The sequence below is a fragment of the Haliaeetus albicilla genome, chromosome 18 (genome assembly GCF_947461875.1).
Source record: "Haliaeetus albicilla chromosome 18, bHalAlb1.1, whole genome shotgun sequence".
Classification (NCBI taxonomy): Eukaryota; Metazoa; Chordata; class Aves; order Accipitriformes; family Accipitridae; genus Haliaeetus; species Haliaeetus albicilla.
Genome location: NC_091500.1, coordinates 22,318,359 through 22,336,527, shown reverse-complemented (window position 1 = coordinate 22,336,527; position 18,169 = coordinate 22,318,359). Strand labels below are relative to the sequence as shown.

Below are 18,169 nucleotides of genomic sequence, written 5' to 3'. Positions count from 1 at the left end.
GCAGCACCTTTTGGAAAGGTGCTAGCTTCCATTAAGGTCTTCGGACCTGCAAGACCCCAAGTATCTATTAATGCCCATTGTTTATATTCTTCGTTTGGGGTTGGATTGGTTTGGTTTTTTTGATTTTGGTGGGGTCTTTTTGGTTTTCAGTTGTAAATGACTAAATACATCTGTACTAATATTCACCTTAGCTACAGAAAAACTGACATTGAGTTTGTTCACTCAACTGATGGCTCATGGATCAGTCGCAGTCAGGACTGGCAATGTTCTGTAGGACAATGACTGTCTACTGGGACATGGTTCCCCCGAAGATGCTGTACTTGCACATCAAGTCAGATAGTACCTGTTTATGCAGAGCCTGAAATGCAGTCCTTCTCATGTGTTGGCTTTCCCATGTGTAGTGGGCCACTCAATTTTACCAGTGTTGCTTTCCCTCTGTGAAGACCTGCCCTGAGCGAGGGGAGATGAAGCTAGGCTATTGGCCACATCCAGTAGTTGGGGAATGAGGCAAAAATCAGTGTTCAAGGACATCATCACTGTTCATCAGTATCTAAGAGGAAAGGAAGGCTTTGACAATCCTCCTTTTGTGAGGTTAAATGTGGCTTCCTGTAATACATACTTTTAATTTGCTTTGGTCATCTTGGTAGCCATTCTTCAAACCAGCTTCACCTTGAATTCTGATGGTCAAATCAGTGGGGTGCAGTTCACGTGACTGGCTGTATTGACACCATTGATGTCTGTGTCTGCGCTAGCTGTGTTAACTCACTGTACTATCAAGCATCACTTCTTTCCCTGATCTTAACATAAACATCTAAAATGGTTAATGACAATAGGAGGTTAGAGCAACTAGTTCAGAGGCAGCCATCTGCGCTAGCCGCGTCTGGAGTTAGGAGAGTGGGATCCAGCCCTGCTTGACCAGAAACTGGGTTTCAGACGAGCTGTGCTACTGCCTTTGCGCTACACCTATACTTCTGCCAGTGACGGTGCTTACCTACCTTTGCTTTGGAATACTTCAAAAAAGCATTCCAAGGTGATTTTTTTCCCCCCTGTAGTTTCTAACAGGTACAAACTGCAGCATTTTCTAACAAAATTTTCTTTCATGGCAGAAGTTCTCTTTTCTCCATAGCAGAAATTAACTTGGTTTTCTGCTATTCTTTTGCTGTTACATTTTTGTTGGTTTCTATTATTTTGTCCCTCAATGGCATCAGAGCACTGTGGGTAGGCAGGCTGCAAATACAGGAGTAACCACTTGGCAGTGGAGCTGTGGGAAGTGAACGAGTCAATTCTCAGCAGGAATTAAATGAGTAGTTCAAGCTACTTCAATAGTAACTCCGTAAGCCTCAGCAATGCAACTCTTGCTGCTGTCTATCTGTAACCTTAGATGACTTTGAGGACTGAACTTTCTGCAATTGTCTGTCTGTGCCTCAACTCATCTACACACTATTGCAGTCTTCTTTTATTGACAGTATTTCCTACTTGTCATCAACATATTCCAATACATCTCCCTAATTCTGTGCTCCGCAGAGATATTACTGTGTAATGCAACAATATGACTAACATTGTTCCTGTTCCTTGCCTGCCTCGTCATCTTAAAATTCATTAACCACCTTCACATCCCTCCTTAACACTGTGCTTTGCTGCAACGCCTACAAAAATTTGGAAACAGTCTGACTGGGAGTGAGCTGAGAACATTGCCTCGCATGCCAAGCGATATATTCTCTTTGTTTCCCTGGGCTCCTCCATCTGGCGGCATCCATCTGCCTCCCCATGGATTGTAGGCTCTTTGGGGCAGGACCATCTCTTTCTTCTATGAGCTGACAGTGCCCAATCCTGTTACCCCTACAGAGCTGGTGTTCTAGTTACCTTTGGTTTAGGCAAAATTCCTTTTAGCTTAGCTTTAATTTTTAAGTAATGCACAGAATGATTTGCAAGGACGTCCTCTCAGATCTATTAACTATTGAAGTCAAAAAGCCCAAGATTAGTCATACAGTTGTGTGTAGAGGAAGATGTGTTGTTTTGTTTTTTTTCTATGGCTTCTTTTATTTATTTCCCTACAGTGACAGCACTTTGTTTACTTCTATCCTGCACAAAGAGCCGCAGTGGAAGCCATGGGTAGGTTCAGAATCCTGCCCGTATTCCTCCACCCTGGCCTATTTAAGGATGATGAATTTTGGAAAGTACTTCCTTAGTTAAATATCTGAATTATTGTCAAAATTACAACTTCAAAATAATACATTTTGCTATTGTGATCCAGGTATAGAATGAAAATTATGTATGCTTTACGGGAAGTCCTCCTTTAAAACACTGCCCCTGTGCCAGTATGGAAGGCCTGGAGTAAATCAGGCTTAATGACACTCGTAGCCAGTGGAGAGCCTTGCTTTAAACCAGTTTATTGTTCAGAAATGCGACTGCACATAGGCAACATCCTGCAGTGTTCTGCCTGCAATCTTCATCCGTCAGGTAGGAGCAACAACTATTGGGAGACAGCAGCTCCGACCACTTGAGCATGTAGTGGCTCACAGGTGAGCGATGCCCGTAGGCATGCACTCGTGCCGCTGCGTTGCCTGAGGTGCCTTCGCCTTGGTGCTGCCCAGAGCCTCCTGCCTGCAGGCGGGCAGCCTGCCTTCTCCTGGCAGTGGGGGGTGCCCATCACCCCAGCCGCCCGTGGGGCAGGATTTTCCTCTCCTTGGTGTCATGTTCTTGCTCTCGCGCTTTCGCTGTCATGTCCTTTTCCCAGCAAAGCCGGTAATGTGTCTGTGGCGCGTTCTCATAGGAAGCGACTGCAGCGGCAGGAGAATCGCCTGCCTTTTCCCCGCTTCTCCCACCATTGCTTGGGGCCAATAACACACGTGCAGGGAGCGGAGCAGTCAGTCAGCACACACCAGCCCCAGCCAGCACGCACCAGTTGGCGATAACAGCTTCTCAAGCAGGAACCACCGACAGCAGTTTGAACAGGTCCCAGTGAGACTTGTGTACTTTCTGCAAGGGACTTTCTGGGGTGACCGCACTGCACTGGAGGGGAGCCCTTCCTGGGGAGGCTGCTCGCCTGGGCACCCCCATCATCTCTCTTCCCACTGGCCACTGAGTTTCCCTTTTTTCCCCGTTTTCATTTTGTCTCTCTCACCTCCCCTCACCTCTCCATTCCTCTGTTTCTATTTTTCAGCAAAAGCAACTCCATGCATGCCGTCAGCTGCAGACCCCGCTAATGGATCTTTGTGCATGTGAACCTCTCTGAGCATCCTTTGTGTAACAGCCCTGTGTTGGCTGCAACTCCCTGGTCTGGGCTTCCACGCGGGTGTAAGAGAAGCTGCTCTCCCCAGCTGCTGTTGCCTGTGGTTTAAGTCATGCACCCTACCAGCTTGCCTTGCTCCTCCCTCTCTCTGCTTCAGGATGGCTAAAAATTTTTTAGAAATAGGGTTTTTTAAGAAATAAGAAAGCAGAGAGGGAAAAAAGTATGGGTAAATGTAGGCAATGGACTGCTGTATAGGTGAGAGTCAGGGCCCGCTAGCATGCAGAGTCTTGAGTGCCATAGACCATTGTTATTCCAGCTCCCACAAGGGTCTGTGATGGCAAGAACTGACCAGCAGAAGCAAGCAGTACGGGTCCCTCTTCTGAAGAGAAATTTCTGATTTTAAAGCTGAAGTATTGGTGTAGGGGGAAATGTTGACATAGCTGCACTTTCATCAGGATAAAAGCAAAAATACTGGAAAGTAGCTGGGAAAATGAGCTGGAGAATGGGAATCACTGTACAGAGAACAGGCAGCAAGGAAAACTGGAAAGTTGAGCCTGATTTTAGGAGATAAGATATTTAAGGATCTGAAAGTGAATTCAGGATGATGGGAAAAGCAGCTGTCTGTGAAAGAGAAGCTAACAAAGTCTGGGGCACATAGAGAAAGCAACAAGTCCAGGAATGATTACAGTGTAGTTTCAGCCTAAATATTTGAGGCATCTGTCTCGGAGTGGTCAACAGCACGGGCTTGGGGTGGGCTGCAAAACCTACCAAAAGAACCAGGGCCTGAGCCCCATGCTGCCCTGCTTGCCCAGCCACTTGCCACTGAGCTGTGGTGGGTAATGCTGACATGGGTGTCCCTGCACCGTGCTCCAGAGAGGCAGGGACACGCTCACGGGCAGCACGAAGAGCTTTTTGGGGAGTGCCAGTCAAGAAGGGGCTTCTAATGGTGTGGAAAGAAGTTGTTCCTGTTGGTTGATTCCTGCTGCATTTGGGGAAGCATGTCCTTGCGGGTCGCAAAGGCACAGGATTACAGCAAAGAAACTTTGAATTTCATTATTGATTTCTCCTCTTAATGGAAGTAGAGCACGAGGTGGAGCATATTGACAGCTGGGTTCAAAATGTCCCTCGCCTTTAATTTGGGGATGAGGAGGATGTCGGCATATCATTTGCATTCTTATCTACTTGATACCTGTTAGAAGACAGTGCCTCCCTCCAGCAGTGAAGGCATTAGTAGATGAATGAGGCGAGCAGTCTACACTGCGCGTGGGATCCCCGTGTATTTGCCAGGAGAGCCCTTTGCTCTTTGTGCTTTTCCTGTGCCGTTACCTGGTCCTCTGCCCCGGAGTGGCACATTAATCTCTGCATCGTGGCAGTCGGGACTCAATTCTCAGAGGCTTGAACTTCAAAAGGAACAGAGGCAGCCCCTTGTTTGTTCAAAGTTCTCCTGAAACAGCCTGGCAGGGTTATTCTTTCAGAGTCCTCAGGAAAGTACTATAGATTTTGGTAACACCTGCAGTTACAGAAAACGTTCTACAATTTGGTTGTGTTGGGCATGGCCAAGAAATCATTTTTAAAGACAGCTGTGGCATTCAAGGCATACTCTTTCCCTTTCCTTTTATTTTCCGCACAAAGAAACTTCGTTGGAAAGCTCTCCCTTTCTGAATACCGTGCCACAGGAATCTCACTGCTGTTCTCCAAACGGAAAGAATTACATGCAAAATGACAGAAATTGTTAGTAAAGCATTTTCGCAGCTCCTGAAACTCTGATGATGCAGTAAGTAGGTTTTTCTTTGAATGCAGGCAAGGCTGGAAATTTAAAGGAAAATCTCCGCGTTCTGTGTATTTCCAGAAGAATACGGACTCTGCAGCGTTAGCCTTGTCCTGCTCTGGGCAGCGAGCCCAGGCACCCTCCTGTTTGTGCAGGAAAGTTAGCATGGAGCACACGGTGAGAATCAAGAACAAGAAAAAAGCCTTTGCCTTTTCACAGTATAGATATTCATCCCAAATGCGTTTGGGCAGGTACAGTGACTTGTATTTACTGATACGCTTTCCATTAACTTCAGTCAGGTCCCAATTTTATGTCAATTGTTGCCCGTTAACAGAGTATTTCCTATAGCTAAGGTATACAGCACTTAAGGTACAGCATGGGGTCACTGTGCAAGTTGCATATTTAAAGAAAAACAGCAACAGATTGGCAGGTTCCCAGTCTCTTGCTTTTAATATTTAAATTGATGCTATAGGACTAGTTCAACTCAAGCTACCTTTTTGTGAATGAGACATAGCTCCACTGGTGCCAGCAGGGTTCACATGGTATAAACGTGGTGCGGCGAGAGGAAAATGAGATCTGCCTGCTGCATGCTGTGTAAGCCAGAGCCTCAGAAGAAAACAGCATCATTCCTTTATATAACGTTAATTAAGCATCTGCTGAAAAGTAAATGAGTTATGAGAATTCTTGATAAGTGATATCGTTGTGGAATAGCTAATGTAGAATATTTCTCCAAGTAGAAACATTTCATGTTTCTGCTCTTTTACAGCAGGAATATTTCTCAGAGAGCTTTAGGCTGCTGTAGCAGAGACAAAACGGGTGTAAATCAGTGCTGTTCTATGGCGCGCTTGTGATGAAAACCAGTGTGGGCTCACTGGTGCTATACTGACTTACGCCACCTGAAGATTTTTACCCTGCATGTTTAGAAGTATGACTGCAATTGGAGCCAAATTCTGCCTTGCTGTCTTTATTCAAGGTTGCACATATTGATAATGGGAAAATGGAGCTTTCTCAGCGCAGACTATCCATGGACGCTCCTAGAAGAAATAGAAATTAATTTTGTAGGTTAGATTTTACCACCATCTCTCACATTGTGAACTATATGACCCCAGGAGCAGAACTGAATCCAAGCTCACTACACTGAAAGAAATCACTGTTAACAGAAAATAGTAATAACAGTAATAATAAGTATTAGATTAAGTATTTTTTAGAGGTAAAGCTTTAGCACTAGAAAAAGGGGCAAGAACATGCATAATGCTGAGTAAAAGAGAACACTATCAGAAGAGAAAGAACTTATTTTTAAATGTGCCTCCAAATAACCCTGTTATTTTAGCACCTCCTTTCAACTCGGGTCATGGCTGCATTAAGCTTCCTACCCAGTCAGGTTGCCCTAGGGGCATAAATATATGCTCTAAGTTACATAAAAGCCATCCAATCCTATTTGCATTGTCACTCTACGATACAAAATGCCATAATGACCTCCTTTTTTTATGTCCAGTGCTATCTATAAAGCAGGCTTAGGCCCTTTTGTTTTTAAGGAGGTCAGCTGTCGCTTTGCTCTCTTAATGAGCTTCAGGCATTCCCAGAGAGTTTCCCAATATTGCAAGACATACCTGGCCCCTGGCGGGACAGTCAGGGCTCTGCCAACACCTAAGCGGTGCAGACAGATCCCATGTGACAGGTTATACAACTGAGCTGGGCTTTATATACCCCTAGGACCTTAGGCATGTAAAGGGCTCCAGGGAAGACAGCATCAGGTGAGGAAAAAATGTTTGCATGTGTTGCTTCTTGGAGCGCTTTGGCATTGTAGCAAACCATATTAGACTTAATCTTATAGTTTCATTAAGAGGTCAACTTGTAAAAAATCCCTGGGATTTAATAATGTTTTGTGTGTTCTAAAATTGTAGGGGCTGAACTTCTGCAAAGACTCAGAAATCATGGTTATTCCTCTCCGGAGAATGACACCTGGGTATATAAGGTTGTTGCAGGTATGAAAATTCTGTCTTTTTTTCTGCTCTTAATTAGATCTTTGAAATACCAGTATTTCTCTTGCTCAGAGTGATCTTATTCCAAATTATTGCGTGACCAACCCAGGGGAACACTGGTTTCTGGTGGGTTAACTTGCATAACAACTCAAAGATGTCTTAATTAAGCCTCTGCTGAAAAGTAAATGAATTCTGAGAATTCTTGATAATTGGTATCATGCTGGAATACTGAATGCAGAATACTTGGAAGGAGTTTATGTTTCTGTAGTGCTTCAACAGAAACTACCTCTCCATCATTTTCTCTTGCAATGTGTTTGGGGCAATAGGAAAATGTTAATGGGAAGAAGGATGCTAGGTTCCTAAGCAACTCAAATGAGCTGTCAGTGAAACACTTCAACCAGCTTCTACGGTTATGATAAGGAAACCAATCAGTATTGACCTCTGGAACACTGGGGGAACAGAGTATCAATTGTTATATGAAGAAAAAAATAAAAGCATGCATTGAAAATGTTTTAAATCAGCTAAATAATTGAGAATAAAACAGCCCAAAAATATATATACCAAAGTAAAGCATCTTCCATATTGTATTCCATAGTTTGATGTTTAGAGAGTATATATCCTTTTGCTGGAAAATCTCACAGCTCTTAGCAATGTCATCTGCATCCACAATCATAGACTATAGTAGCTAAGAAGTGATAGTTGAGTAGTTGAGAGGCTGAGCTAAGGATACTGTGTTTCAGTGCTAGCAGTGACTTTCTTTCACGCCTTCCTGCATATCTTTTGATATCACCTTACATAGTAATTTTATTTGGAATTTCTTTTGTCTTTACTTATGCTGCTGGTGAAGTAGCCACACTGTCAGCCACATTTATCAAGGTCAGAGCACTCAGCTCTGATTATTTAAGCTCACATAAAAAACCTAGAATCTGGACGTGAAAATCAGGCTCCTCGGAATCTGTCGCTTCTGTCAGTGGTACCATGCTTTCTGTCCATGGACTGCAAGGGAAAGCATAAAAAGAATCATTATTGGAGGCCTAGTCATCATTTCATATAAGAAATGCTGCAACTAGAAAAACACGTGTTATGTTTCAACTCACAGCACCAATATGTATAGGGATTTGTGTTTTGCTCTCTACAGACTCTATGCCACTGTGTTTCTGCTTCTTGGACAGTGTATCATATGTACTGGGCAAGCAAGAGTAACTTAATTTCTTTTCTGATTGTTATTCAGATAATCAGTAAATAATTTTTTATCTTTACTTTGATTGGCATTTGCTGCGTTTTTGTTGGACTTGGCAAAGAGACTGTGTTAAAACTTGTCTGCTTGGTCTAGTCCTACCTGTGGAGCTAATAAAAGATGTTATTGATCCCTTTTAGCCTTGCTTTCCTGAACTAATAACTAACATTCAAGGGAGCATCACTGTGCTAGTAGCTAATCTGTGGGAAGGAAGAGATCTTTGTACTTCACAGAAAAAGAAAGTCCCTTCTCCTTTGTGCCTAAGCCTTCACACTTGATTCAGCTCTCCCTCTCAGCCAAGTAGCCAGAGGGAACCCCATTAAAGTCACTGAAATCAATGAGTTACAGAGAAAAATCATATCAGGAACGTGTCCCTTCCTTTACAAAGTGATAAAAAGGGGGGCCTTCCAAAATGTGCAATAGTTTCTGCTGAATACTCTGCAGCAGGAAGCACATTCATACTGTATTAAATGCCATGCAGAAGAAAAATGTGCTTTGTAGATTCCAAAGACCCGCTTTTGTGTTGCACTCACCTGAATCAGCGTGTAACTTGCCCTGTTTCTCCCATAGACTCAAGCTGCAGGAAAAATCGTTGTCAATTCATCAGACACACTGCTGCAACGGACGGCATTGCTGCTGGGAATGTTTGGGATCAGTATATCCAGCTACAGCACACACCAGCTAACTCAAAAGAAGAGATTTCCCTTGACCTTTTAAGCTGCCTTGGGATGTGACCCAAGAAGTAAAGGCTTATGTCAGTAGTGCTGATGAGTGGCTTTTCTGCCTCAGTTACCGGTGTGGAGGTAATGAGACACTTTGCAGCCATGACTTCTACATGCAAAGTTAAAAAGATGGAAGAATTACAGACTTCTTCAAGAAAGAAAAAAAGAATAATGACTAGCAGAGGCATCAGATTTCCAAATAAGACGAACTGTCTGTAAATACAACGGACTTTTTTTGTATTCCAATGTATACATAGGGAGATCTAAAGGTATAAAATACAGTTAAAATCAGAGTAGGTGTAAACAAATCGATGGGGGTGCCGTGCTTCATTAGTGTCACCTTGTTGCAGCTTTTGCATATTGACTCCTATGCGAAGACTGGTTTTGAAAAGTTAGAAGCAATATATTCCTCATGACAAGAGTCAGACCAAATAAGAATAATATCTCATAGACTCTTTGTACTGTTAGATCTAGCTAGATATGTACATTTGTGTGTATTACAGAACTGGTGTACTCTAACCCTTCCTACTGAATCTTAAGCATTGTTTGATGCCTTTTGTGTAGAAATGTTTGTGTATTGTAACACAAGCTGGTAGCCTTCTGTAACAGCAGAGATGGCCACAGGCTACACCATCCATATGGTGTTGGGAAGGAACCATGGCACCAGACCAGATAACTTCGTAACGTCGTACAGAAACTCTCTGCTCTAGAAAGCATCAGTAAAAGTATTGGGTTGGGTTTCATTGCAGAGTTCAATATCTGATCTTATTCCTCTGCAAAGCCCACTCATCCCATAAGATACATTCTGATTAAAATAAAAATAGAGATTGACCTTTTTTTCCCTCCTTTTCCCTTGTTTTCTTGTGCTTCTCACTCGATGCAATAGCTTATTCAGGAATGTTCTCTTACTATTGGTTTGCATTTTTCCAACTGTTTCTGATGTTTTATGTAAACATGGCTTTGTAGGCTCTTCTGTGCATATGTTAGCGTTCAAAATCCTTTGTTCTCGGTTACTAAATACAAATATTATTTTGGGGGTTTTTTCCGTGTTTTAAATTATTTCTTCTGTCAACAGTGTTTATATTCAACCACTAAGGGGCATCCTACACAGCTGAATATTTTTAATTCTTCAGATTGCTTATTTCAACATTACAAACCAAAAATTGAACTAGGTTGAAATTTTTACCTTTTTTTATTTTTAAATTGTTCTTACCCCTGTTTCCCTTTCTCACCCCCTCTAAGGAATGTCTCTCCTCCCCCCAGAAAAACAGTGTTTACAAGGTCATTTTTTACAATGTACCAGGTCACAAATTACCTCCATCTTGTCTAGCCTTCTGTTTATATTTAAAATAAGAAATCATATAATGGAATGTTCCGTCTTCTGCCTTCACCTACAAGAAATGAGACAAAATACTTGATCCCTTTGATAAAAGTAAGACTGATATCTCTGGAAAGCATTTAATCACATTGATTGAAGATATGCAGTGTGACCCCCACCACCACCTTCAATACGCCGTTTTTATGGCTTTTTAGTCAATGCATATGATTTGGGGCAGCTTTTTCTTAACTGATTTCCTGCCCCCATGCAACATGAATGTAAGATCATTAGCTGTTTCCAGTGCCATCACTATGTTAATATGAACTCTACTGTTAGATAGAAGCTAAGTGTAATACAAACATAATTTTAAGAAGATATACTAGAGTAAATTAAATTATAACTTGACCATTGAGATGTTCCCCTTTTACCGTATCATGGAAATTATGCTTATGAGGAATATGTACTTTTTTCCCTAAGAATTCCTTTGAATAGTTTTAGAAGGTTTTATCTGGTACCACTGAAAATGACAGGAAGACAACACAGGCAATAGGCAAACTGAGTGTGGAGAGACTCAGTAAAGGTACGGGCCTTAGGAGCCCCAGGAACATACGGTGAAGCACCAGGAAGGTGTAATAGCAATTAGTTACAAATCGGATACCTTTAAACTCGCTGCTGAGGATTTGGGCCTGGGCTGAAAACCACCAATAGGTGAAAGTCGGGACTGCGTCCACCAGAAGATGAAGGCATCTGCAGCTGACCTGTCTGCTCCCGTAACAAGCTAAATCCAAACTTCCAGTTTTCTGAAGTACAGCTGCCACCTCATGCCGGGCACGACAGACGTCGGCGTGCCCGTCCCTTTCACTGGAAGATCCACTTTCAGGTGTCCCCTCGGCCGGGTGAGGCTGGGACGTGCTGAGCGCCAAGACGTCGAACCCTTGCGGGGGTGCGCAGCAACATGCCCATCTTCTCATCCCCCCCCCCCCGTGGCTGGAAGCCCAGAGGTGGCCCGGGGGCTGCCCAGAAGGTGACTGGAAGCTCATAGCCCCAGCCGCTTTCGTCCTGCCGCTTGTTAGAGCACGTGCTCCTTGGCAGAGGAAGGAAAGGCACCTGCATCGCCACTCTCACCAAGGAGCCCGTCCGAGGCGCTCCGCTTCCCTCGGCACGTTCTTCTGAGGGACCGGCATGGTCCCATGGGGCCCTGACTCCTAAAGGAGGCCGGCCGCCTGAACCCGTCTCAGCTCTGCATCCACTACAGCGAGGGCCCCAAACTCACAACTGGGCCGAGCTAAAGACTTTTTCCTCCTAATTGCCTATTAGCTGAGTTTGCCCCACGCTCCGTGTGCCACGTGCTTGGACCCTACCTGAGTTTGCCATGTGTATAGATATCTAACTCCAGCCTCAGTACATGGCTGGGCTCCTAAAATCTGGGCAGGATACCACTCCGTGCTGCAATTCCCAAACCTGCTTGTGAATTTAGTCTTCAAAGCTCTGAGCATGCCAAACTTCAAGCATATGTTTATGTCCTATTGAAGTCAAAGGGGGGGGGGGCTAAGGAACATCCTTATATCCTTTGCCAGACTGAGGTATTTAATCTCTTCCTTGATCTCCCCCAAAAAGCATTTACATTTTAAACATATTTGTACTTTTGTTTATATGGCTTTTACTTCAAAAATGTTGGCAATTCATCAACAATTGAATGCTGATGAAAGTCAGGAGCCTGGTGAGCTTGGGGAGGTTAATGCTGCGTTACTTAGTTTTGCAAAGCTTTTAAGAAACACCAGCAATGGATTTCATTTGGCACATAAATTGTTATGTTTGAGGAATTACGCTCCAGGAATTACTTTTTACCTTCCCTAGCTTGTAAAAACATTTAAATAGCAGTACTGTTTAAGCTAGTAAATATTCAACCTTCTTTACAAACACAGTTTAAAAGCCATTTCATAAAATTTATCGGATTGGTTTTACTTCTAATATCAGGCAAATATTGGTTAATATCTCCTGATGCCAAACAATTTTAACTAATCCGCTCCTAACAGCAGTAACTTCTCTAGTTTGAATTATGTCTTGATACATCAAGTTAATTATTTTATTCTTTGAGAAGGAATCCCAAGACGTTCTGTAGCTGTTTGGTTTGTATGCCTGAGTCCACGTCCTAAAGGCAAGTGAAATAAAAGTATTAAATAATCAGAAGATCAAACACGGTTGGTATTCTCTTCAAATAGATATAGTGTAGACTGGAGAGTTGTTTGAGATAAATGGTATTGCTAGTGAATATCAGTGAGCATTCAAGCTTGATCTCTTGTGTTAAATAAAGTTGATTAAATTCACTTGAATGTTTTATGAAAAACTCTTTCACATATATATACACTCAGTTGTCTAAGGCAGAATTTCTGTCTTCTTCCATGAGGGCAGACAGCCTAGGACAATGACTCAAGGTAACACTCATTTACTAGTAAGGGAAGTATAAAACGAAGGCAACATCTCTGACATCTTTTCATGCATCTTCTGGAAATTATGCTTCTGCATCAAAATACTGCTCTAGACCATGATTTATCTCTAAAGCTGGAGGTTATAGAGTTGCAGATTGTGCATCTCCAAATATGCCATAGACCAAGAAGGCGAACTTGAGTAGTTACCAACCAGTGGATGCTCCATCACTTACTAGGCAGTGGTAATGTCATCATGATGCTGAGCCTTTGACTTGTATATCAAACTAAGAACAGAACACAAACAACAAAATAAATTATGTGCATGCCTTTTTATACAGCAGATGTGCTGCAGGCTGAAGAGTCGGATCGCTTGAGTGGGCTCTCTTCTGTCCTTCAGGTACCCTGAGGTTTCATGTCGTGCAGAGCTATTATCTAGTTTATAAAGTATCCGTCACAGCCCTCGATGGAAGTACCGCATGGCTGGGGGCTTGTTCTGGCAGCGTAACCCTCACGCCACCGGTGCCTCGCTGAGAAGCCCCTCATTTTAGACCATGCATTTTCACTAGTGCCAGATGCATGGAGGTCTGGCCTCAGCTGAGGTTTTGGGTGCCACTGTAGTGGTAATACCACCAATAAAACTGACGCTGTGTGGGAGCTTCCTTCTTAAAACATTCTGTGTCTGCATTGCCTTTTCAATTGCAAGTTGTATACCGGGTTTATCAGTGGCAGAGCTGTGTGTTAGTGGCAATTCACCTCCCTGGCTTCAGTCAAACGTGGCCACAGGGATTTAAGTGAGGAATGGTTTTACCTGTGCAGTGCAATGGCACTTCCCTATGAATATATTAGTGATAAAACAAAAAAAAAATATTAATGCTTGTCATGTCTTTTCCTACCTTGAATAAAATGCCTTTTCCCCTCTTAGTTAGGATAGTCAGTGACAACAAAAAATAACCCCCTAAATCAGTCTTGTCTTTCATATGACTTTCTTGTTACTCTTCTACAACTATCGCAATTTAATAAGGTAGCTGAAAGGTAGTTTAATCAAACAGTAGATTAATACAGTTCCTGCGGCTATGTTCACTTCAGTTTTTAACTAAGTGTGTAATCATGAGCTACGGTGTGTTGCTGACTTTTAATCAGAGTGCCCCTGTCTCTGTAGTGAGTGTGTTTGTAAGCATAAAAGCAGCCCAAAAGAGCCCAGAAAGAGATGTTTCTTCACCTCCTTAGCAACATTTTTGCAAGTGACCTTTTTTAAGAGTGCGAAGTGCTTTAAAACCAATAATCCACACCTTTTCAATAGCTTTTAGGAACTTCATGTAACCCACAGCACCCCACCGACAAAGTCCATCCTGCAAAGGAGACATTGGAGGCAGGGTGATCAAAGCAGGTGTCTGATGCCAAGCAGAGTGAGGCCTTGAATTAACTCTCAGTGGGTGCTTCCGTCCATTTCCATTCAGAAACGACGGGTGAGATTCAGCTTGGCTGACACGAGCAATGGAAAGGTTGGCCAGTGCCCTTAGCTCCCTCTGCAGACAGCAGAGACGGGTCCTGAAGGTGCCTTAAGATGAGCTGAAGGAATGTGGATGGTTTACTTACATGTGAAAGCACTTCATGTTTGGCGTTTCTCTTATTTTTCTGTAATTTTCCTCACTGGGGGAAGAGGCTGTGTCTTGTTGCTGTTATTTAAACCAGAGTAAGGAAGAAATACCAAGGCAGAGTGACACTGCTGCTGATAAAGGTTTTTAATGTTGGGGGAAAAAAAAAAGGCAAATAACAAATCAGATTGTCCTTCACTCTGTGTTCTTCAGTAATGAATTACAGGAGCTTGAAACTCTCAGCCCAACAGGGCTGGTGGCACGTAAAGCCAAAATGCATGAAAGCCTGAACAGAATCATCACTGCCCGGCAATAACTCAAACACTGCGTGCCTTCCCTGCCATAGCTGAGCCATATTTCCTTTTAAAAAGCAAGCCTTGCCGTAAGGGAAAAGAAAGCGCATAGGACTGTGCTCTGGTCCCCCAGGTGCTCTTCACCTGCACCGTGGTAGATCCTCGCTATAGGCAAGGAGAGGAAGAGTGGGGGAATGGCACCGAAACCTTTGCTTGACCTTTGCTCTGATGGCGCAAGAGCCCCTCGGCTGCTGCTGTGGGCCAATGCACCCAGAATATCGCTGAGCCTTGGGTGAGGCTTCACATCTCTGCCCCGACTGCTGACTCCTGCTCCCAGAGCTGCTTTCTGCCTCCTCTGAAGCATGCAGGGCTGTGACCCACCCTTTGTGTGTATCTGTCTGTCTGCACACATAAGGGAGAGAGGGCGAGAGCAGCCTCAGGCCCTCAGGCTGCAGGAGGTGGTGAATCCCGAAGAGGCGTGAGGAGGGATGCCATAGCAGCATCAATGGTTTGTGCAAATCTCTGGCTCTTCCCTGAGTAACTTGCAGTCTCCTGCCGGGTCTTAGCTTTCATCTGCAGCACAGCTCTGGCAAGAGCCCTTTCATCAGGTAACTTGAAGTCCCCTTTTCGCTCACTTGCCAGTTACAGCCTGTTCATTAAGCCCTGGAGCTCACCTGAGGGATTATTTGTAATGTTTCATCCCCAACTGAATATGACTGTTAATTTGATAGCTTAGTATCAAGAGGAGAAACTAAGGAAACACTGGGAGTGTTCGCCATGAAAAGATACCTGCAATGCTTTTTGCCACTTTTCTCCTTACTGTCAGTTTTTCAACATCTCTGCTCTTGTATGTGTGTCCCTGCATCTCCCTGCCTTTCCCTTGCCAAACAGAAAGGCCAAAAGGCCTCAGCTGACCCCATCTTGCAGAACAGCATGCGATGGGAGGAGAGGCATCACTCAGCAAAGAACAAGAGAAGCAGAACAAGCATCCCTCCCACGGGGTGAGAGGAGCTGTAAATCTCAACTCCCAGCCACGCAGTGAGCCTGGGATCACGCTGAGCCCAGGGTGGTGTCGGGGTTTAACCCCAGCCGGCAACGAAGCCCCACGCAGCGGCTCGGTCACTCCTCCCCTCCCCAGTGGGGTGGGGGACAGAATCAGAAGAGTATAAGTGAGAAAACTTGTGGGTTGAGATGAAGACAGTTTAATAGGTAAAGAAAAGCTGTGCACGCAAGCAAAGCAAAACCAGAAATCCATTCCCCACTTCCCATGGGCAGGCAGGTGTTCAGCCATCTCCAGGAAAGCAGGGCTCCATCACGCCTAATGGTGACTTGGGAAGACAAAACGCCATCACTCTGAAAGTCCCCCCCTTCCTTCTTCTTCCCCCAGCTTTATATGCTGAGCATGACGTCCTATGGTGTGGGATATCCCTTGGGTCAGTTGGGGTCAGCTGTCCCGGCTGTGTCCCCTCCCAGCTCCTTGTGCCCCCCCAGCCTCCTCGCTGGTGGGGTGGGGGGAGGAGCAGAAAAGGCCTTGGCTCTGTGTGAGCACTGCTCAGCAATAACAGAAACATCCCTGTGTTATCAACACTGTTTCCAGCATAAATCCAGAACATAGCCCTATACGAGCTACTATGAAGAAAATTAACTCTATCCTAGCCAAAACCAGCACATTCTCTTCTCCACCCCTTATTTCATACCATTTATGTCATGCTCAGCTCCCACACTATCCGGTACAACCACACTAACCACCACCATCCCCCCCCCTTGATATAATACACAGATATCATTGCCTTAGTCTATGGACACCCCCTGTAAAATGTCCATAAAACACCCATCAAATGTCCACAAATGTCAGTCGAGTTCATTTAGCCCATGACTTTGGGCTCCATCTCTTATGGTGGTCCCTCAGGGCAGCAGAGGTGGTGTGTTGCATGGAGTTACTGGGCACCAAAGCCAGCTCAGGTCGGGTCGCTGCTGCACTTGCACTGCTCCTTGTAAGGCTTGTCCTCCACTGGTTCAGGTGGTTCCTGCTATAGTAATTCCTATAACATGCAACTCAAATCACAGGTTACAACATCTTAAAGGCATTTCCATTACAGTCTCCACCCCTGGTCCCTTTGGGCCAGGTTATAGGGTTTAACATTGCAATGAACTCCTCCCCTTGCCCCTGCTCAGGCTTGGCCTTACCAACAGGCTGCAGTCCCTTAGGGTTGTACCTGCTCCGAGTGGAGCCTTATCGATGAGCCACAGTCTCCCCAGGGGCATACCTGCTGTGGCAGAGACTCATCCACAGCCACAGTCGCTTTGAGGTGCGCCTGGTCCTGGACTTACTTAGTATAAACACCACTTAGCAACAACTAAAACATCAGTGTGTTATCAACATTCTTCTCACCCTAAATCCAAACCACAGCACTATACCAGCTACTAAGAAGAAAATTAACTCTATTCCAGCCAAAACCATCACAGGTGGCTTTAATGAGCTAATGCTCCTGCAACCATTTAGCAAAGCTGGGGACTCACTCAAGCTCAGGGTAGTTGTAGCTGTGGTTTAGCTATGCAACTGTCTCAATACAAGTTTGTGCCAAAGCAACAGGAGGATGAATGTAAATCGACCAGTTTATATTGGGTCACTAACGGGGTTTTTGTTTTCTTTTCTTAAATCATACAGTCTGAATTCCACTTCATAATTGCTCTCCCACAGTAAAGCAAAATTAGTTCCTTGCTGAGCAGCACATTAAAAAGCCCAGCATTTGCTCAAGGATATCAACACTGGAGTATGATGTGACACTTTTATCTCACTAAACCTTAGCCACTGCACCTTAAATATTCAGTCTGAGCTATTTCCATAGGTTCTCTCCATAGTTGGTGCAAAAAAATGAGCACCTCCAGAAAGCAATTCATCCCCTTCAGGAGGTGTCTAGATGAAGCGGGCCAACTCCCCCTCTGAATGTGTGCCTCACTTCTAGAAAGCTCAAGGTAGCAGAGACAAATCAGTCCTATCTCTACAAAAACGCCCTATTCCAATAATAGCAATTTCCCGTTGCAGACAGACATTGAGATAATCAGTTAGCGAATTCAGAGGCACAATTGCCAGGCTCTGGGCAGCTTTCAGAGGGAGCCACTGAGCTCCAGGATGCTGTCTCTGGCTCCAAGAAAGTGGAGTCTGGGCACCGACCCGCACAGGCAGCCCTGCTGTGGCTCACGTCCCGTACGGAGGCACTTGGAAACCTCAGAGAGCTGAAGCAGCACTGAGTACAAGCTTGCTTGCACCGGAGAGGTGAATGCAGCGGTGTGTATCACGGTAGCAGGGCTAACGAGCATTAAGAAAGGCTGCAATGAAGATGCACAGGTCCGGGCATCCACAGGGGAAGCAAAAGCCCACAAAGGACATTTCCTATTTCTTCAGCAGCTGAAGCCCTTGCGACCATGTGTCCTCTGTCATTGCGCTACAACGGGAGCCGCTAGATGGGTGGTTGGCCTGCGTCTACTGACCATCCTCCCTGGAAGCGGCAGGATGCCCTCTGCAGAAGGAACTGCTTTCAGGCATCCAGAAAACCGCAACAGCACTGAAGGATCCGCCACGAAGCACATTC

General features: G+C 44.5%; 1 protein-coding gene across 4 annotated transcripts in view; it reads left to right on the top strand.

Annotated features, from left to right (window-relative positions):
- ERICH1 (glutamate rich 1) overlaps positions 1 to 9,986 on the top strand; it is a 100,590-nt gene extending 90,604 nt beyond the window's left edge. For all 4 annotated transcript variants that reach the window (XR_011328632.1, XR_011328634.1, XR_011328633.1 and 1 more), the window contains 2 exons: positions 6,905 to 6,985; positions 8,790 to 9,986. Coding sequence is in view for 1 of the 4 variants with exons in the window: in XM_069805913.1 (XP_069662014.1) it covers positions 6,905 to 6,985; positions 8,790 to 8,953 (245 nt within the window). In the remaining 3 variants the exon portion in view is untranslated. The remainder of the gene's footprint in view (positions 1 to 6,904; positions 6,986 to 8,789) is intronic.
- The last annotated feature ends 8,183 nt before the right edge of the window (positions 9,987 to 18,169 follow it).